Source organism: Lichenostomus cassidix, chromosome 4, assembly GCF_008360975.1.
Source record: "Lichenostomus cassidix isolate B80296 chromosome 4, HeHo_3.0, whole genome shotgun sequence".
NCBI classification, from domain to species: Eukaryota; Metazoa; Chordata; class Aves; order Passeriformes; family Meliphagidae; genus Lichenostomus; species Lichenostomus cassidix.
Window position 1 is genome coordinate 21950110 of NC_139484.1, and position 18087 is coordinate 21968196.

At 37.4% G+C, this 18087-nt stretch overlaps 1 protein-coding gene across 3 annotated transcripts in view; it reads right to left on the reverse strand.

Moving 5' to 3' along the window:
- Positions 1–857: 857 nt before the first annotated feature.
- LRBA (LPS responsive beige-like anchor protein) overlaps positions 858–18087 on the reverse strand; it is a 365208-nt gene continuing 347978 nt past the window's right edge. For all 3 annotated transcript variants that reach the window (XM_085058223.1, XM_085058224.1, XM_085058222.1), the window contains exons 53-56: positions 11885–11986; positions 10721–10935; positions 4623–4774; positions 858–2407 (exon numbers count right to left, since the gene is read on the reverse strand). In XM_085058223.1, the coding sequence (XP_084914349.1) occupies positions 2317–2407; positions 4623–4774; positions 10721–10935; positions 11885–11986 (560 nt within the window). In that variant the 3' untranslated portion in view covers positions 858–2316. The remainder of the gene's footprint in view (positions 2408–4622; positions 4775–10720; positions 10936–11884; positions 11987–18087) is intronic.

Sequence of the window (18087 nt, forward strand, 5' to 3'; positions counted from 1 at the left end):
AGTGGTGGTGTCCAAGGTATTTGGGTTTTCCTGTGAAAAGAGGGGATGTCCTACTCACCACAGCAGTCCAAAATGGGGGTGTCTTCACTGGTCTGCTCACGACGAGAAGGTGAAGATGTCCTTTTCCACAGCAGGGCTGCAACACTCCAGTGGCAGAACACCACACTGCCCCAGCTGCTGCTTCCCACAGAAGGCTTGGTGCATCACACTGGCCCAGTGCAACTCAGGACAGCACACACAGGTACAGCTGTGCTTCCAGTTTGGGAAAGCACCTCGTGATCCAAGAGCCCTTTCTAAAACAAGCAATCCACCAAATCAACTCCCCGTGAAATATTTTGGCTCCAAGATCAGAAACTATTATTTCTATTAATAATGAAGTGTTTCCTCATAAAAAGACATTCAGGACTTCCATTTGGCAAAATACACCTTTGGCTGGTTGGCTGGCTTCTTCCCTCCACCCAGCCTAGGAAAGCCACCCTTGGCTTGAGACAAACACAATTGCAGTTCAAGATGACTCCAATTTCCCCTCAAACCCTTCTGATACAAGGCTGTGTATGTTGTTACTTCAGGAAGTGTGAAGTACAAGTTTTGTATAGCAAATATTCAGTATACATAGCTCAGTACACCATGCACTTACCACAGACAGGACCCACTATAGCCTTCACTTAATCCCATCATCCTTCTGCTACACAAAACATGAAAATATAACTACTGAGACACCACAACCATCTCAGTATGAAAATGCTGAAAGCACAGAACACCATTTATAAACACCAAAAGTACATTAAATGCATTAGCCATGTCCCCCCTTTCCTCTGTTGGGAAAATACCCTGAAGCACAAGAACCCAGTAATCCATTGACGGTCTCAATTACAAATGTAATTTTATTTAATTTCTTCACTCAAACTGAATTTTCTCATTCCAAATCTTTACTGAAAGAGAGAGTAGTTAAATGCTTAGAAAAACCAGGAACTGCTATAGTAGGCAGCTATAGAAATGTATGTATCAACACAGATATGGAATGTAAATTTCAACTCAGAGATCACAACATACAAAGAAGATTTTTATGCAATACAGACTTACAAAACAATAACAGTTCTTTTCACAAATATTTTCACAGAGTTCTGCACAGCAATCTTGTAGAAAAGTAGATTTGTGCAACACCAAAATAACTTATTGTTCCTTAGTATAAATTATTCTTCATTTCCTAAAAGAAAGAGGTAATTTAATATGACTGGGCAGGATCTGACTGGATTTAGTGGTAGCAAAAGATGAAAGACATTGTTGCTACAGGCAGAAAAGGAACATGACACGTGCTACAGAATTGCAGGGGCACGTTCTGAGGAAAAAGAAAGAAAAAGTGGCCTACAAACCTTGTGCTTCTGCTGCTGGAGGGGGGCTGTGCACCAGCAAGCACCTGCTGGCTCCCTGCTTTCACAGTCAACCAGCAGAAATGTGCTTTGGAACTTGCTCCGGCTAAAAAGCACCTGCCTCTGTGGGCTTCTGGTTTAAAGCCTTCAAAATTAGCCTTTCTGATTTGGAGGAACAATTCACATTTTGGTGTGCTTTGAAGGAGATGCCAGGTAGAAACTAAAAAGGATTCACACTTGATGTAACACAAACTCCGTTCCCGATTTCTCTCCTAACCGCACAAAACATACAACTAAAAAAAGAACTAACTGTCTAGGCCTAGAAACATGCTTGAAGAGTAACAATAATGGAAATGATTTGCAAAGTTAAAAATTACATTAACCATAATTTAAATATTACCCCTTGATTCCCAGAAACTTCAGTGCTGATGTAGTACAATCATTTGGAAAAGTACAAGACAAAATGTGGTATGGATAGCACAGATTAAAATTCCCCCACTACCATAATTAATTTCCATTATGTTAAAATCATATATTCCTCAAGGTTATAGATAAAGCTTCAGATGGAAAATCTGTTTCTTCATAATATAGCTAGAATGTGAGTTTTAACCACCTTTACTTTAGGTTTTGTTTACATACAGGGATCAAAATAGACTTCTCATTGTGACTAAAAATATAGATTTTTTTTTTTTAAACTACAGAACCCAGCAGCTGGTTTTCTGCTTCTTTGCCCTTCCCCCAAAAAAGTCAAGCAAGGTCTACAAAAATAGCAATTAACTTTAAAAAATAGGTTGCTTCTTTCAGCAAATTTAAGTTACATTCAGATGTAATAGAACTACTCCTAAGGAGCCACGTGGTGGCTCGACCTCGAGGGAGGCAGTGCCGTGTCCAGCTCCCTCCTGGCCACAGCTGCTCCTGTCAGTGCTCATCCTGGCCTCTGGCAAGGTCAGTACCTGGTCTGGTACTCGTGGTGCCAACGATTGAAATCATTGTAGAAAACCACAATGCTCCCAGACGCCATTCCAGTCATTATACACCTGAGGAAAGCACAGGAACACATTGGGATACATGAGTCAAAACAGCAAGAATTTACATCAAAGAAGCACAAAAACCTGGGGAAACAACCAACTTCCACTGAGGGCAGCTGGAGCTGGAAGTGCCTCACACACCAGCAGGCTTTAGGGGCTCCCATATTGGGCTTCCATGAATTCCAGCAAGCTGGTTGGGGATAAAACTGCTCTCTGCAGCACCTCTGGCAGATTGATGGATCACAAAAGATGCAAAATACCCTGCAACAGTTTGTGTGGTCAACCTGAAGCTACAGCTGAGAGTTGGATAACAGAACTGCTCATGAGCATCACTGTCCTGCAAAGCACTTCAGATTCCCCAGATTATTTCTTGGCTGGTTTTTGGGGGGTATTGGAGTGGGACAAAGCCCTAGTGTAGCAGCAAAGTGAAGGAAGGCCAACAGAAGTGCTCATTTCAGTTTCAACTCCCCCAGTTAAGCACATCTACACGAGGGAATTGGGTATGGGCACAGGCCTTCAGTTGGAAACACTAAAACTGAAGGCTTTGATTGTTTTGGAAGCTCCTGGAAGCAATCCCTGGGCTTTCCCACTGAGAAACTTTCTTTCAAAATTCCTTACGAGATCATTTAGATGTGTTTGAAAAGCCATGGCCCTGATTCTGACACAGCACACAATTACAACAGTTTCTGTATCATCTTCTCTATGGTCTCATTAAAATTATTAGAAAAATCAGAACTATATGGATGTATAAAATCTTGGCATTTTTGGAAAAGCAAGCCTTAGAATTAAAAAGGTTCAGAGTAAAATGCTGCATTTTTTTCCTCAAAAAAAAAGATTCAGTATGAGATCATTAAAAAATTGCATTTTGAAAGGTTAACAATTTCATATCAAGAGTACCATCTTGATTGTTTTTCTATTAGGTTAGAATATCTTTTTCCACACTCTCAAGCACATGCATTCCTGCATACCAAATAAATAACTCTGAGTAATTACCTGTAATTAATCAGTAATTACTCAGTAAAATACTCTGAGTAGATCTCTTCCTTGTCTTCAAAGCCAAAGTGAATATGTTCTTAACTTGAGCCCACGGATCAATTTCTGCATGTCCATATTAAATTTCAGTTCATGAACATGCCACTAATTACAGTTTAAAGATTCGCTAAACGCAAAATAACTGAGATCTAAAATTCAACAGCTTTAACTCCAGTGTTTGAAATATATTTAACAGTAGGGGCTTCTTTTAATAGAAAACTGCTTCATCCAAAATACCAGTAATCTCTAATTATGCTTAACAAGAAACTGTTCAGTGTTTCATTGAAGTCCACAGGTTTTACTGGTTTGGATTTTTTAAAGTTCATTTTGTGTAAGTTTTAGAAACACAGACAAAAAATTTGAAACATTCACTATGGACTTCAGTAAGGCTAAGAGCCTCAGCAACATGTTTTACTGCACAATGTACACATTCCTAAAGGATTTAGGAGATAAATCTGCTTGAAACGTACACAGGAACACCCCTTAGTAAATACACCAAAGGAAATAAAATCCTAGTCTGAAAGCTAAAGGTGTAGAGATGACATGGTAAACATCCATCTCACAAACAAACAATACTTTTGTCATAAAAACACGGAAGTACTTTTAAGTACAGCTGCATTGGAAAGTGTGATGTAAAACTGCAGCAAAAATTTTAACCAGACGCCTTCAATAGGACAAGTCTTCAAAGAGGGTTACACTGTATATGGATAAAATAGCTTTTCTAGAAATGAGAAAGACTCTTTGCTTTAGCAAATCTATGGATGTGTGGAGGGATTCTTGTTGTGCAACTATTCTAACTGTTCTATTTTTAACATGAAGGTCTGGAATTAGGAATGTGATTTGTCTTGTAAGTGAAAGAAGAGAGATGAAAGCACACACGTAACCTTCTACCTCCATGTGACCCACACTGTACATTGGTACAGACCAATAACTCAGCCTATCTTGAAAGTCTGCCAAAGTAAGTTTTTTTGGATCTCTATCTTCATTCCCCAAAGAGCTGAAACCCTAAAAAGATTATCTGCCCTAAATATGACATGTTAGAAAAAAAAAACTTAGGCAAGCACAGAATTCTCAGATAATCAGCACAATCTGTGATCCATGGAAAATCACAGCCATAACAGCAACAAAACTGCAATTTAATTGTAAATACATATTCCCCCAAACTCTTATCCAGCCTGGACTTTGCTCTCACCTTTGGTCATAGGACAGGGCCATGGACCGGATTCCAGCATCACACCCTGGGTAAGCAAAGAGCTGCTTGAGGTCCCACACCTGCCACACCATGACAACTCCATTGTCTCCACCTGTGAGCAGATACTGTCCATCCCGACTCAGCTGAATGGCCTGGGGGAAATCACAGGGACATTTGTCAGATAAATGTGTGTTGCTCTTACTTCCCCCCTTTTCCTTTCAATAAAAGGTTTCATATTGACAGCTGAATGCCCAGGGAGACTTTGATATCAACACAAGCTTTTGGGAAGCAACAGCACTGTTATTTTACCCAGCAAGAGAATTAATGCTATTATGCACAAGTCTCCAATACGTTAGATGTCACTAGTTAAGTTTTACCTGACCTGTGATTTACTCCATATTCCAAAGATCCAATATGAGGTCAGCTAAAGAAATTTACTCTTCTAATTAGCTAGATTTACAAGATGCAGCAGCACTGACATTAAAATATAGCACCTGACATTCCCCCAAGGGTCTTGAACACCAGCCTAGCAGAAGCTGAATGTTGACAGGAACTGAGCTGTTATACAAATCATTAAAGTTAATTTAGACAAGCACTTTTAGATTTCTGCACTGCATTAATAAAAGAATGATCCACCTGTATTTCCTTTCATCATCTATCCTGAAACTGCCTGTGAAAAATTCAATGGCATATACCCTGATTTTGTATCCATCATGGGGACTGATGGCAAATCTGTATTTGAAATCCTTGTTTGAGAACCAGATAATGAAGAAAGATGAGATATGACTGGTTTTCAGAGTCAAGACTTCTTCAAACAGGAATCTCCAATCTATTTTGATGCTTCTTCAGTGCTATTTGAAAAAATCAAGATACATACTGAGTATGTTACCTGGAAGAGTAACTTTCCTCAGTTACCCAATCACTAACCAGATACTATCAGATATTAAAATCACTGGACACATGAGAAATCTTCCTTAAAAGAGGAATTGTCCCAGTGTAAAGGAGCCAAAATGGGGCTTAAGAGACCTGAACTTGAAATTTTATTAGAGTAAGTGTTAATTTATGGGGTGAGAGAGATCATGATCCATCTAGCCCCATGGTGTATCCCCAGCAGTGGCAGCAGGAGATGCTGCCAGCCTGGTCAGCACCCAGCCCCTTCCCCTTGTGCACCCCAGCACCCAAAATCACTGGATTAGGAAGATCAGAAAGTTCACCTGCTCCTTTTAGTATCTATTTATGGAAATGCTGCCCATCAATTTTCTTAATCTGTTTTTTGAGCCTGCTGATGCCTTCTGAGGGGGCAAAAAACTGTCAGAAATTTACCACAGGTTTATTACCTGTTTTCAGGTGATCCTATCAATCTCAGTAAGCACTCCATAGGTCTCATATTGTGGGGTTTCCTGAATAAGTGTTCTCCATTCATCTCAGCCATTGCCTTCATCATTCTGTAAACCTTCAGCATTCCCCACCTCAAAAGGCATTGAATGAAGCTGATTCCTAACATTGACCCTTGGAAGACTCCACAACTGACTTTTCTCATGGCAATATCTATTCCCTACAAGTCTCAGTATTTACTACTACAGAAACCCTGAGCAGGATAAAAACTTCTGAAAGAAGGATCCTGCCCTGCTGCTGCAGAGAAAAGAAATGTAAGCAGTGTAGGATACCAGGCCCTGATTTTACAGCCTCGTCTTCCAACTATCCAAGAAAACTGTGATAAATTTCAGCTGACCCAACTTCTCAATAGAACAATGTAAGAATGGAGGATGTTCAGAGCAATGGCTTTCAAAATCCAAACACACACGTTCTACAAACTGATTCCCTTTAACTAAAACATTGTCACTGGAAGGCAAGGAAACTGCCTCAAGATGACAGTCTGCAAGCAAAATTCCAGCTCAAAGATTTAAATTTAGGAAACAGTAGAAAGAACTGAAGACAGTCTCTTGCAAACATCTCTCTGTGCTGAAGTCTGCAAGTATTTTGGTACTTGCAGTCTCTGCTTATACAGGTTTGCAAACATGCAAAATTTTTTACATGCCACAGGAAAAGGACGTTTGGGGCTTTTCTTAAAATCGAGAATTTATAGTGCACACACCACAAAAAAATCAGAGAAACTAAAACACAAAGACATTACGTTCATGCAACACTGAAGTGTTTATACAGACTGCTGACAAGCCTAGAAACCAAAATATACAGTATAAGATACTGCTTTGTGAGCAGCAGTAACTGAAGGCAGACATATTGCACATCTGTATTTTTTGTATTGCTGTACTCTATTACTGCGATGCCAAATACATCCTTAAGAATTATACGATGTGCGACACTTAGATTAAGATAGAGCTTCTATATTATGTTATAAATTTTGAGTGCTTATGGCAACAGCTCCCAAGGAGTCAGAATGGATCACATTGCTGGAGTTTCATTTCATACAATAACTTTAAAAGGAGTGTAATTGAAACACAAACATATACTGTAAACAAAATGTAACAGTGAGCAAAAAAACCAGGATAAACTTATTCCAGCCACATTTTGAATTAAGATGACAAGACGTACATGTAAATTTGGACACAGTAAGGCAGAAATCGTGGAGGTTTTTTCCAACCATATCTAAGTATGGAAAACTGAATACTAACCAAGGCTAGAATTGAGTATTCTGAGTTGAAGCTTCTCTCTCTCCTCCCAAAAAAACCGATGTTCCAACCATTAATTGTTTCTGTGATTGTTACTATCAGAAATATGCTAGGCACCTCAAAAGCATAGACACAAGGGGCTTGAAAACTCTAATTTAGAGGCTGTCTTAGAAGAGGAGAATAAGAAAGGGGCAGACAACAAACTGGTAAGACTGAAAATTATCTAGAACTAGCGTGCACTGAGTGCATGATCACAAGATTTAACTAACCACACAAGTATTAAAGAGATTATTCATTAGAAGCAAAAATCAATATGGGGTGGTTTTCTTCTCTATAGCAATAGCAGCCTCCTAAGGGTATTTCCAAATTGCAATGAAGACCATGACAAATAATTATTTGCTACACTTATAAAATTCAGCTGATGAAAATCCATTAACCTTATGGTCATGGTTCACTTGAATTTTATACTTGAGGCTTTTACTGAAGAAATGCTATATTAAGAGGCAAATTAAAGCCATTAATCTTTAACTCTTCCACTACCTGCAAAATGCAGTAGGTTTTGTGATCTTTTGATTAAATAAAGTACAGTCTTTGAACCCTTACTAATACCTATGCAATTTTACTAAGTCATTGGCTTGTCATGAAGACAAGATGTTGATTTATTTAGTTTTTATTGTTTATAAATAAATTTATCAGCCACTTGCCTATATGAAGGAATGAAGGAATGAATGAATGAAGGGATGAAGGAATGAATGGAAGGAAAAGGTAACCCTGTCAACATCTCAGTTTCATGATATGCCCTTCAAGATTTAACAAACGAAAGGATGCTTTTACTCCCAAGTACTCCAGCTGGTATAGAGGACGACATGAATCAATTTTACTGTTCTGCTTTTCCCCAGTGTAGTTTATCTACAATTCTGCCAGGTATGAAACTGAAACAACCCTGCAACTAATCTTTCTCACAACATGTGCTTCAGACTCTGAAATAATCCCCAAAGTGCACAATTTCAGCAATGTTCTAAAAGCTGCATTTCTGACTTGTATTTCCTTAGAAAGTCTCAAAACTTTGCACAAATCCCTTTCAATGTTCCAGGTTTCTGAAAGGCAGTGCTTTGTAAAAAAGGCAGAGCTGACACTGTGACAGGCCTGGCTTACAGCAGCAGCAGTCTTGTGAGGGGCACTTCCACATTTCAAAACAGACTCAGGAAAGGAAAATAAATTGGTTCCTCTGGGTGAAACAGCATACAGTCTTTGTTTAGGGTAAAATAACTTTACCCCTCAGAACAAGCAGACTATTTAGAGTTAAAGTTATTCATTAAGATATCTAAACACTACATGGTAGATGTACTGTGATATGCCTGAGCTCCACTGAGCAATACAGTATTTAAAACAAAAACAGGTGGAAAGCATTGATTAGACCCTGAATTCCCCCGGAGTGTCTGATTTTTTTCTGGCAGTTTTCTAGCACAAGAATACAAGAGAGAAAATCAGAATGTTGATCCAAACGCCACTGTTGAAAACTGCTAGTTTTGCCAATAACATCCTGAAACACTGGTCCATAATGACACAGGAAAACCGACACTGTTACATTACAGATTCCACACTTAGGACCTTTTCCCTTTTCTATCCTCCTCAAGGAAAAGCCAACGAGGAGTGCTTGTCAGCACAGCCCATGGGTAGGTGCTATTCACTTTAAAATGCCCCACTTTAATCATGCAGTTGCCACTCTCCTTCAGAGATGATACAGTGCAGAAGCACTGGCAAAGACGCTGTAGGTTGTTTAAGCATAAAGCTCAGCTGGGACCACTGGGAGAGAAAGAAAACAAAACAAAACAAAATAAACCCCAAACCCCTCTACAAATGTAATTCTGGTCCACAGAGAGCAGAACTTCCATTGCCTCCAGCAACATTCCTAAAGCTGTGGGTACTGACTGAAACACTACAGAAATTGTTTTAGCCGGCAAGGGATTTCTAGATATTTTACAGATTTGCTGGCCTAGCTGACAACATAATCACAGCTGAAAGTGACAGATTATCAACATTATTAATATAAAAAGAGAAAACACTGTGATATGGTCTTGTTTTATGGAAAGAACTCTGGGATGAAGGGCAGGCTGAAAATCTCAAAAGTATTTGCATAAGGACAGCCAAAGGTACAATTTCAGGGAATTGATGCAAAAATCTACATTAATTTGGAAAAATGTCTGGGGACAGAAATATACACATTCCTACTTCACTTCCCCAGCCTCAAACCTGCACTTGTGGCTGCCACATGAATGCCCTCTCACTGCTGCAGACTGCACTCTCACTATGGAAAAGAAACCTACAAAGAGAGTTATTTCTGCATATTCCACCACCAGCATAGCTGACATTTTGAATGGATGATATATGGATACTGGATTAGCAGAGCATAGTACTTGATAAGAGTTTTAGAAGGTTTCAAGTGGATATACTGAACTGTACCAGAAATTTCAATGCTGATGAAGCAGTCACTGTTCCACACAAATCAAAGTGGAAATAACAAATATCAAAATACTTCAAAACACATTGACACATTCTTCCATCTTTAGCACGCAAAGAAGTGCTCACAACTTTGCACAACAACTGAAAGAATGCCAATAATTCTGTAAAACAAACATGACGGCAGAGAGGGATTTTCTTCCTGCAATGTGTAATCCAAATAAAGGAAAAACTTTTGAGAGTTTTCAACTCAAGAGAACATTGGAAATCCCAGCAGCTGAGTTCCTGGGATCTTCCATTGGATTATGAAAGTCAGCTTGGAGGTGTGGTACTGCAGTACAGCTGGCAGCTTCTGCTCTGTTTCATAGGTACTATTACACAGGAACTGTCAAGAGACCTTCATTTTGTATTAGGAAATCATTTCCATAAAACCATAAGCTTAAAATGCCTCCTGCAAAGTTTTGGACTTGCTCCAGCTCTCTCGCAGCTAAAGATGTGGAACTTAGGTGCCTGCTTAGCAAATGCCAAAGGGCTAAATAGTTGAAATATAGGCATATGCCTATAAACTTCCTGAAGCTCAGCATAACACATGCTGTCTGAACCAAGATGAAGGAATATAGCCAGAGATGCCAAAAAAAAAAAGGGAAAGCTAACATCCAAAGCAGCATGTTCTCCTGACTTCATACTCAGAAGTAAAGATAGGGCACAGCCTCTCCTGGTCAGCAATTAGTAATATTTCTATTCTCCAGCTCAAAGAAATGCCTACACAGTATTCCTTACTTTGTGAACACAATGATTTTACAATCAAATTGTAAAAAAAAAAAAAACAAAACCCTCCTAATGTTATTAAGAGTACATGGTCTCCTTAAATCTTTTCAGACTATGCAATGGTCTAGTACCACTTATTTATGGTCTGGCTATAGAGAGATTCTCCACACAGCTCCAACATTGACAGCTTTTCCCAACACTGGAACTGACAGCACTTAGCATGCATTTTAGGACACTCACCCTTATCTTGTCATCTGTTTCCATAGTGGCTTGCAGTCTCCCATTCACACTGAATACACAGAAGAGGCCGTTTTCATAATATATGACACAGTGGCCTTCTCTGGAAGCTTGAATAAGTTTGGGTCTCAGGCAGCTTTCGGGACCTTGTAATCTTTTAGGACCTTCTAATGTCCTCAGTAGATCTCCATTCATAGAATGTATGAGACATGGTCCTTCTAATAACACAGAACAGGTTCTCCAGTTATTGATTTATAAGCTCAATTAAAGACATACATCAAATAATAAGTAATGACTTCTATTTAAACAACCACGTTAACACATATATAATACATTATAATAGTTTTGTCCATGTTTAGATGGATTGCCTATGACTTTAAGGGTGCTAGACACTAAGATAAACAGCTTATCCCTAAAAGGCTTTGCATTAAGGTATTTTAGAGCACCTATGTAACAGAAAGTTTCAAGCAGAATATACTGAACCATACCCGAAAGTTCAATGCTAATGAAGCAGTCACTGTTCCATACAAACTTGAAAGTGGAAATAATATATGATTTATGAAAGAAGAAAGATACTAACTCCAAGAAATTTACAGTTTAAAAATAATCACGGACAATTAAGGAAATAAGGAAAGTATAAAGAATATCCATAGAATCAATACCATTCTTTATAATTTGCCTGCCAAAAGCAGGTCTTTGAGAACATAAATGGGGCATATTAGAGGCTCTTCAGCCAAGCTCAAAGAGGCTGAACAGAATTACCAGTAATTTATACACACCCTTCATCAAACAAACAATCCAGCACATTCTCCCGAAACTAACTTTTGCTTCCCTTTTTTTGAGAAGTTATCCATAACAGACACTCTTCACCATCTTGGCCCTCAAGAGCTGTATTCAACTATGCTACATGCAATTACACACTGGATAAACAAACAGAAATAGCAATCAGGAGGGAAATTGATGTGGTCGCCTTTTCTTATAAATGTCTGAACAATCCTCAGTTTTAACATGTTTAAAAGGAGGTTTCAAATTCCATAGCAACCAAGAAAAAAGGGTTAGAAATAAAACCACCATAAAGTTCATAAATTCTGCCACCCTAGACCATACTCCGTTTTGCATTAGGATTATAGCTTCATGAACAGAAAGAAATGACAACAGCTACCTTACCTTTTGAACCACTTATTACCAGGCCAAGCTCAGCACAAATGGCAGCACAGGTGATCTCATAGTCATGTCCTGTCAGAACAGCTCGAGGAGTTGCAAAATCACCTTCAATGAAAAAACAATAGAAGCAATCCTTGGTTACAATCCATTCCCACAATCACTGCTTTCCATCACTGAAGCATCTTCTGTTTCCTTGCTCTTTGAGTTTGTGTTCCTTACAAATCACTTCAATGCTCCTGTTTGCATACGGGAGTTCTGTACTCCTACCTGTGTAGTGCAGCAGCAGCACTGCCTGCCCATTTACTAGCACACAGTAATACAGAAGTCAGGTGGGCAGTAAAACCAACCAAAGTTGCCTTCCCCTCCCTCTGTCTCCCCCTCTGTTTATATTTTGTGGAGGGAGAGATTTGAGTTAATTACTACCCTTTCCTATAACAGATATAAATAAATGCAAGTATCACCAGGATAAATACTGAGAAGACGCCAAGAGTGCCCAAAGATGAAGTAAAACTTCCAGTGACTAATTTTTATTTTAACCTAATAACAGTGCTGAAACTAGCTCTTTTCAAGAGTTTGGACCACAGTCAGTATGAATTTCTGATGAATTTGCAAAAAACCCCCACTCAAACCCAACAATAATGCTCCTATTAGACTTTTCTCTGCAACAAGAACTGTATTTTCTGGGGGGGGGGGGGTTCTTTATAATCAAACACATATGGATACAATAAAAAAAGAATTGTACAACTGACACATTTAAAAGAAAAAAAAATATTCTCCAGGTCAAGGCAGAGAAAGGGTAAGCAAATGCTATAAAGCTCCTTAAATAGTTTTATAACTTCACTCACAGGTTATTCACTGCTGTCTTCAAGAGTGCTGCCATTTCATGGAAATCACAGTTATTTTTCTATTACCATATAATTAGCTCAATCATAGCATTCCACAAAGCATTTGAACTCTAAAGGATGTGTGTTGGGTAATGCTAACATGTAGTTTCCAAAAGGTTTAGATGAGTTTTTAAGGAGCAGGGAATAGCTTCACAATAAATGATGATAAGTGAGATACCAAAAAGGCACTAAAGCAGAGGTAAAATCAAACTTTTTTTTCGCTTGAAAAACAAGAGATGGTTTTACAAAGACACAGAGTAATAACGGGACTAATTGACTCCATTAATTATGAGATTAGCACCAATCAAATTACGTTTGGAGTTTTAACTTTTTAAAATATAAACCCAGCATAATGCCATTAATTTGTCCACGTAGAGCAGTGCCAGCAATACTGGTACTGAGTGTTATTAGAATTCACAGAGCTCTATTTAAAGGGATAGTTGCTTGGACCCTGCATGTCTACAGTGAGAGACTTCTATGGAAAAGAAGTGTAAGATCTGGCCTTGCACAAATATTTTTACTAAGACCATTTACACCACTTCCCAAAACATCTGTGCAGCTGCCACATTCCAATGGCTTTTAAGGAAAGGTCATAATCTATGACAAAGTCTCAAATCAAGAATTTTGACCTTTCAAATTTGATTTATTCTGCAGTTACTATAATAATTTATATCAACAATACAAAATCTTGAAAAGTAAATAAATCTATTTCTTATATATATACACAGACATTACAAATATGTGTGCATACATGTAAACAGCCAGTCATGTGTGTTACCAGCATTTTAAATGTGAACATGCTTTGGAGCAACTGGCTGAATTGTCCCTAATCTCTTAAGAAATAGTCATTAAAAGCTGTCGCTTTTGTTTCATATATTGTTTGAAAAAACACACTCAAGCCCAGGAAGTATTGCAGACAGTTCAGGAGCACAGGAAAAAATCCCAAATTAGAAGCATAAGGGTAGATTTGAATGACCTTTAGGTACTTTTCAGGTGGCTGGATCCTGTGAATTTTTCTCACAAACCTTTCAGAGCGAAATTGCTCTATGGAACTTTACTTCCCTAAACATGGGCTGGACACCTCAGAAGATTCATACATAAACACTGAGTAGCCAAGCCACAGATTTGCAGTTTTAGGGGAAAATGTAACAGCTGCCATAACAGTCATACTATACAGTAACAATTTAATGTTGCCAACCCAACTCTTTCTCCCTGTTGTTCCCAAGCCCTAAAAGGAGACAACTTTGTGCATTTAAAGGTCTTGTTAGTTTGTTTCTTTTAAATGAGCTGCCTACATTAGAAAATTTTTAGAATTCTGGTTTTATTGCTTTCTTCTGCTTTCAGAAATTGCATTAGCACATACTTGCATAGATCAGCAAGGAACTGATTTAATTATATACTTCACATTAACAAAACTTTTGAAATCAGAGAAGTTTTAAATATACAACATTGCAGGAGGTAATGAATGCAAGACGTTCGAGTTAGAAGCACTTATGAAAAGCAATGCCTGAATGAATTATTAGGAGGTGCAGATAAACAAAATCATGGGAGTAAAGTTATTGCTAACAGCAGCTACATTATTATAGGCTTTACCTGCATAAGGCTGTCAGCAACTACATCCACAAAATGTAGGAGATAAGATTCTTAAATCAAGAAGTAGAAACTGAGCATATATATTTATCACAGTTCACAGAAAAAAAATTACTTAAGTAACACAGTCTTCTCAGAATTTGGACTTGACTTCATACATAATAGAGTATAAATCTACAGGTGGAAGGATCAGTGTTTCATAGATTGTTTAACTGTTTCCTAAATTATATTTGAAATAAAGAAACAATTAAAAAACTGCAACCCAAACAAACAAAAAAGAAGAAATCAGAGTAGTATCTTTAAAGAACTTAGGATTTGAATAGATACTGTAAAAGAAGAGTCCTGTGAAAAGTCAGGCTGACTCCTTTGATAAGAATGTCAAGTATTTAGGGGTTTCCAAGCCTCTGATTTCCCAAATAATGGGGTCAACTTAAAAGCTGGTCATAGAGCAGAACAGATTTCTTTAAAAGCTTTTAAACTGTTATTGCTTCAAAAGATTGTCATGGTTTTCAATAATGCAAAGAGAAAATTTTATTTTGTTGCTGGTTTAAGGGGCACCACTTCAAACTTTTCTAAATTGTTTTAGGAGAACAGACTTGCAGACCTTTTGAAAAGCTGGGGAAGTGACTTCAAAGGGAAGAGAGTCTTTGTCCGCTAAGCAGGTTTACGACCACTGATCCAAACCCTAACTAAGGGCTGAAAAGAATACTCAGAGAATCTTTATGGAGATCCTTAAGGAAGGTGAACAAGTCAAATGAAATTAAAGATAGTTCAAATCCTAGCACTAATAACCAAGACACAATAGTTTTACAGATGTGCTTTTCTCAGCATAGGATATAGTGATATCCTTAGACCATCCCATCACTGGATTGCTGCATGGAGCTGAATGCTGTAAGATTCTTAATGCCACATTCACATTGCTACAAATGTCATCAAAGATTTATTTAAGCCACAGGAGGCACACATAAAGTTATTTTCAAGTAATGGACAGAATACTTTACCTTTGCAGCAACCATTCAAATTATTTCAAAAGAACTCACCTACATTCCAATAAATAATTTCTGCAAAGCTGCTTTCCCATAGAAAATAACATAAAATATCACTCTTATTTAAGTGACTAAAGTACATTTTAAATCATAAAATTCAAGCTCAAGAAGATAAAAGAAGAGCACATGATATCATGTCAGCCTGTGGTGATATATCAGCGAAAAAATGTTAGGCTTTTGGAAACTATGTTTAAAAAGGAACAGTGGGATTATGGCAATGTCAAAACTTTTTTCCAGTTTAATGACATCCAGAGGAATATATGCCTTACTGGAGATAACAAGAAATTGGTTTGTATTGCTGGGTTTCTCTCTGCTAGTTGTTTCAGCTTTGGTGAAGTTACAATACAAAGCATGTTCATGATATTTAAATCCATCAGCAAATTCCTGAACTGGTGCTTTCTTTATTTTCAGCACTAAGCTGTAAAAGTTGAGCCAAACACAAGAACTCAGTTGAAGAAAAATATCTTCCTAAAAAGAAATCAAACTAGAGAGTAACTAAAAAACTTACCTCACAGTTAAATGAGATACTCTTCTTACTATTTATGGGTGAGATAATATTATGCAACACATTAAAATATAAAATATTTGACTGTGCTCCTTTTTATGTTTTATACTGAGAAGACAGTTAATTATTATAAGTCACAGAGACCTAAACAGCCATTTCTAAATTACACTATGATTGCAGGGGCTGTGGGGCACTTTTAAATGGTAAATTAATTAAGTGATTTTATCTCAATATAAAATCCAAATTGAATGAAGCATCATATTAATCTGTCTTTTTACCTATTTCTTGCAAAAGTAAGTGATTGAGTGCTTTCCCAGAATGATGCATCAACCAAACCAGATTGTACATGTAAGAAAGACCTTCTAAAATTCATTTTTAAAATTTCCAAGTTCTGAAGTTGCTTTTTATGATTAAAAATTGAGGAAAACAACAAAAGGTTTGAAATAAATGTGAGGAGTACAGGTGTATGTACAGAATACAGTACATTTGGACAAAAGTACTCTCAGCAAAATGTAAGTAAATCAAGAAAACTAATTTGCTGCTAAGCTCCCATGTCGATTATATAGCAGGTTTCAGAGTCTAATTGCATCAAAGTGATAACTGTCAAATATTATAAAGTCTGTGCATTAATATTATTTATAGATCACATTATCAGCCAAATTGTTAGAACCCTCTTTCACTGGCACAGAACGTTATCTGATGGATGAGAGATCTTACTCAAGTGATTCCACAACAAATTATTGAGTATTCCTAAAGCTTCAGTCTGAATAATCTTTTCTTTGTAAACAAGTATTTTTACGTAACAATACAATATTTTCATATACAGGGACCTCAGTTTTGTCTTGTTCTTCATATGACACTCCATCAGCATTTCCTCTTAATTCCTTCAAACTAGTTCCCATCTGTTCACTTATTTTATCACAAGAAGTACAACCTTATGCCAAGATGCAAATTTTGATTTTATAAAGAAGCACTTCAACCCTGCATTTTCTGAAAAAGGAATGACATCTTTGAAAAATGCATAATTCCATCCTGAAGCAAAACCTAAATGTGCAAAGTGCAGGAGATGCCATAGTTTGTTCAGTAAGGAAAAAATACATTAGATTTATCTTGTAGGATTCATTTCAGTAAATACAACACAGGAGGGCTTACTGTACTTCCCTCAGTGTCACTGTGCAACAAGTGACTAACACTTACTCAGTATTAATGAGATATTTTTCATACATGTTGTGTCACAAAAACTATGTTTCCAAAACAAACAGAACAAAGAGAAAGATTTACCAGGCTTTCATAAACTGGGTATTACAATTCAGACTTCAAAAGTCAATAATCCCCAGTCTCTTAATTCCTACACCATGTGCAACACAAAGCTTTCTGGAACAAGTTCTCCCTTAGTGGGGACTCATCTGCTGCAAGTCCTGGAAGTCATTCAGCAGGACTCCTCCCCCTGAGCACAGGCCTTTTTGAAGCTCTTGGAAAGTATCTGCAGGTGAATATTCAGGGTCAGTGTACACTAATATTTTAATATTTGCACCATCCTGACTTCATAAACTGTTACTTAAATGGCAGCTTTGAAGTTTTAGAACACTGTCATTTTTGTCTGATAATGTTCTAAACCAGGTTTATGAAGGGGCTTTTTTGTTTATGCTAAAAAACCACCAAAATTTCTCTTCATATTTCTCTCCTCTGGTTTATAGCATCCATTACCTAGTGAATTAAAAAAAAAAAAAAAAACAACAAACCTAAACAGAAAAGGAGAAACCCAATTAAGCAATTATTTCAGTCAGAAATAGCAGCTCCTCAGAAATTGATGATAAAAGTCATCTTGCGTGTAGTTGAAACCTACATAGTGATTCATAATTTGGGCAAAAAAATTAATTTCAGATGAGAAATCTCCTATGATAATTCCACTCAGCTTGGCAGTTTTTTTTACGCTTTTTTATTTCCCCCTATTAAAATACATCAAAATAATCTGAAGTCCATGCTTTAGCTATTTGATTACTTTTGTAAAGTTAATTTCAAACCAGTACTATCACCAGTAGTTTATCGTACTAGATAGATGCTTACCACCTTTACTTACCAATGTAACTGGGAGCACTGATGGCATTTACCAAGTTCAGAGGATACATAAATTAGCTGTCTTTTTACAAGTAACTCTCTTAAACCAGATACTTTTCCAAT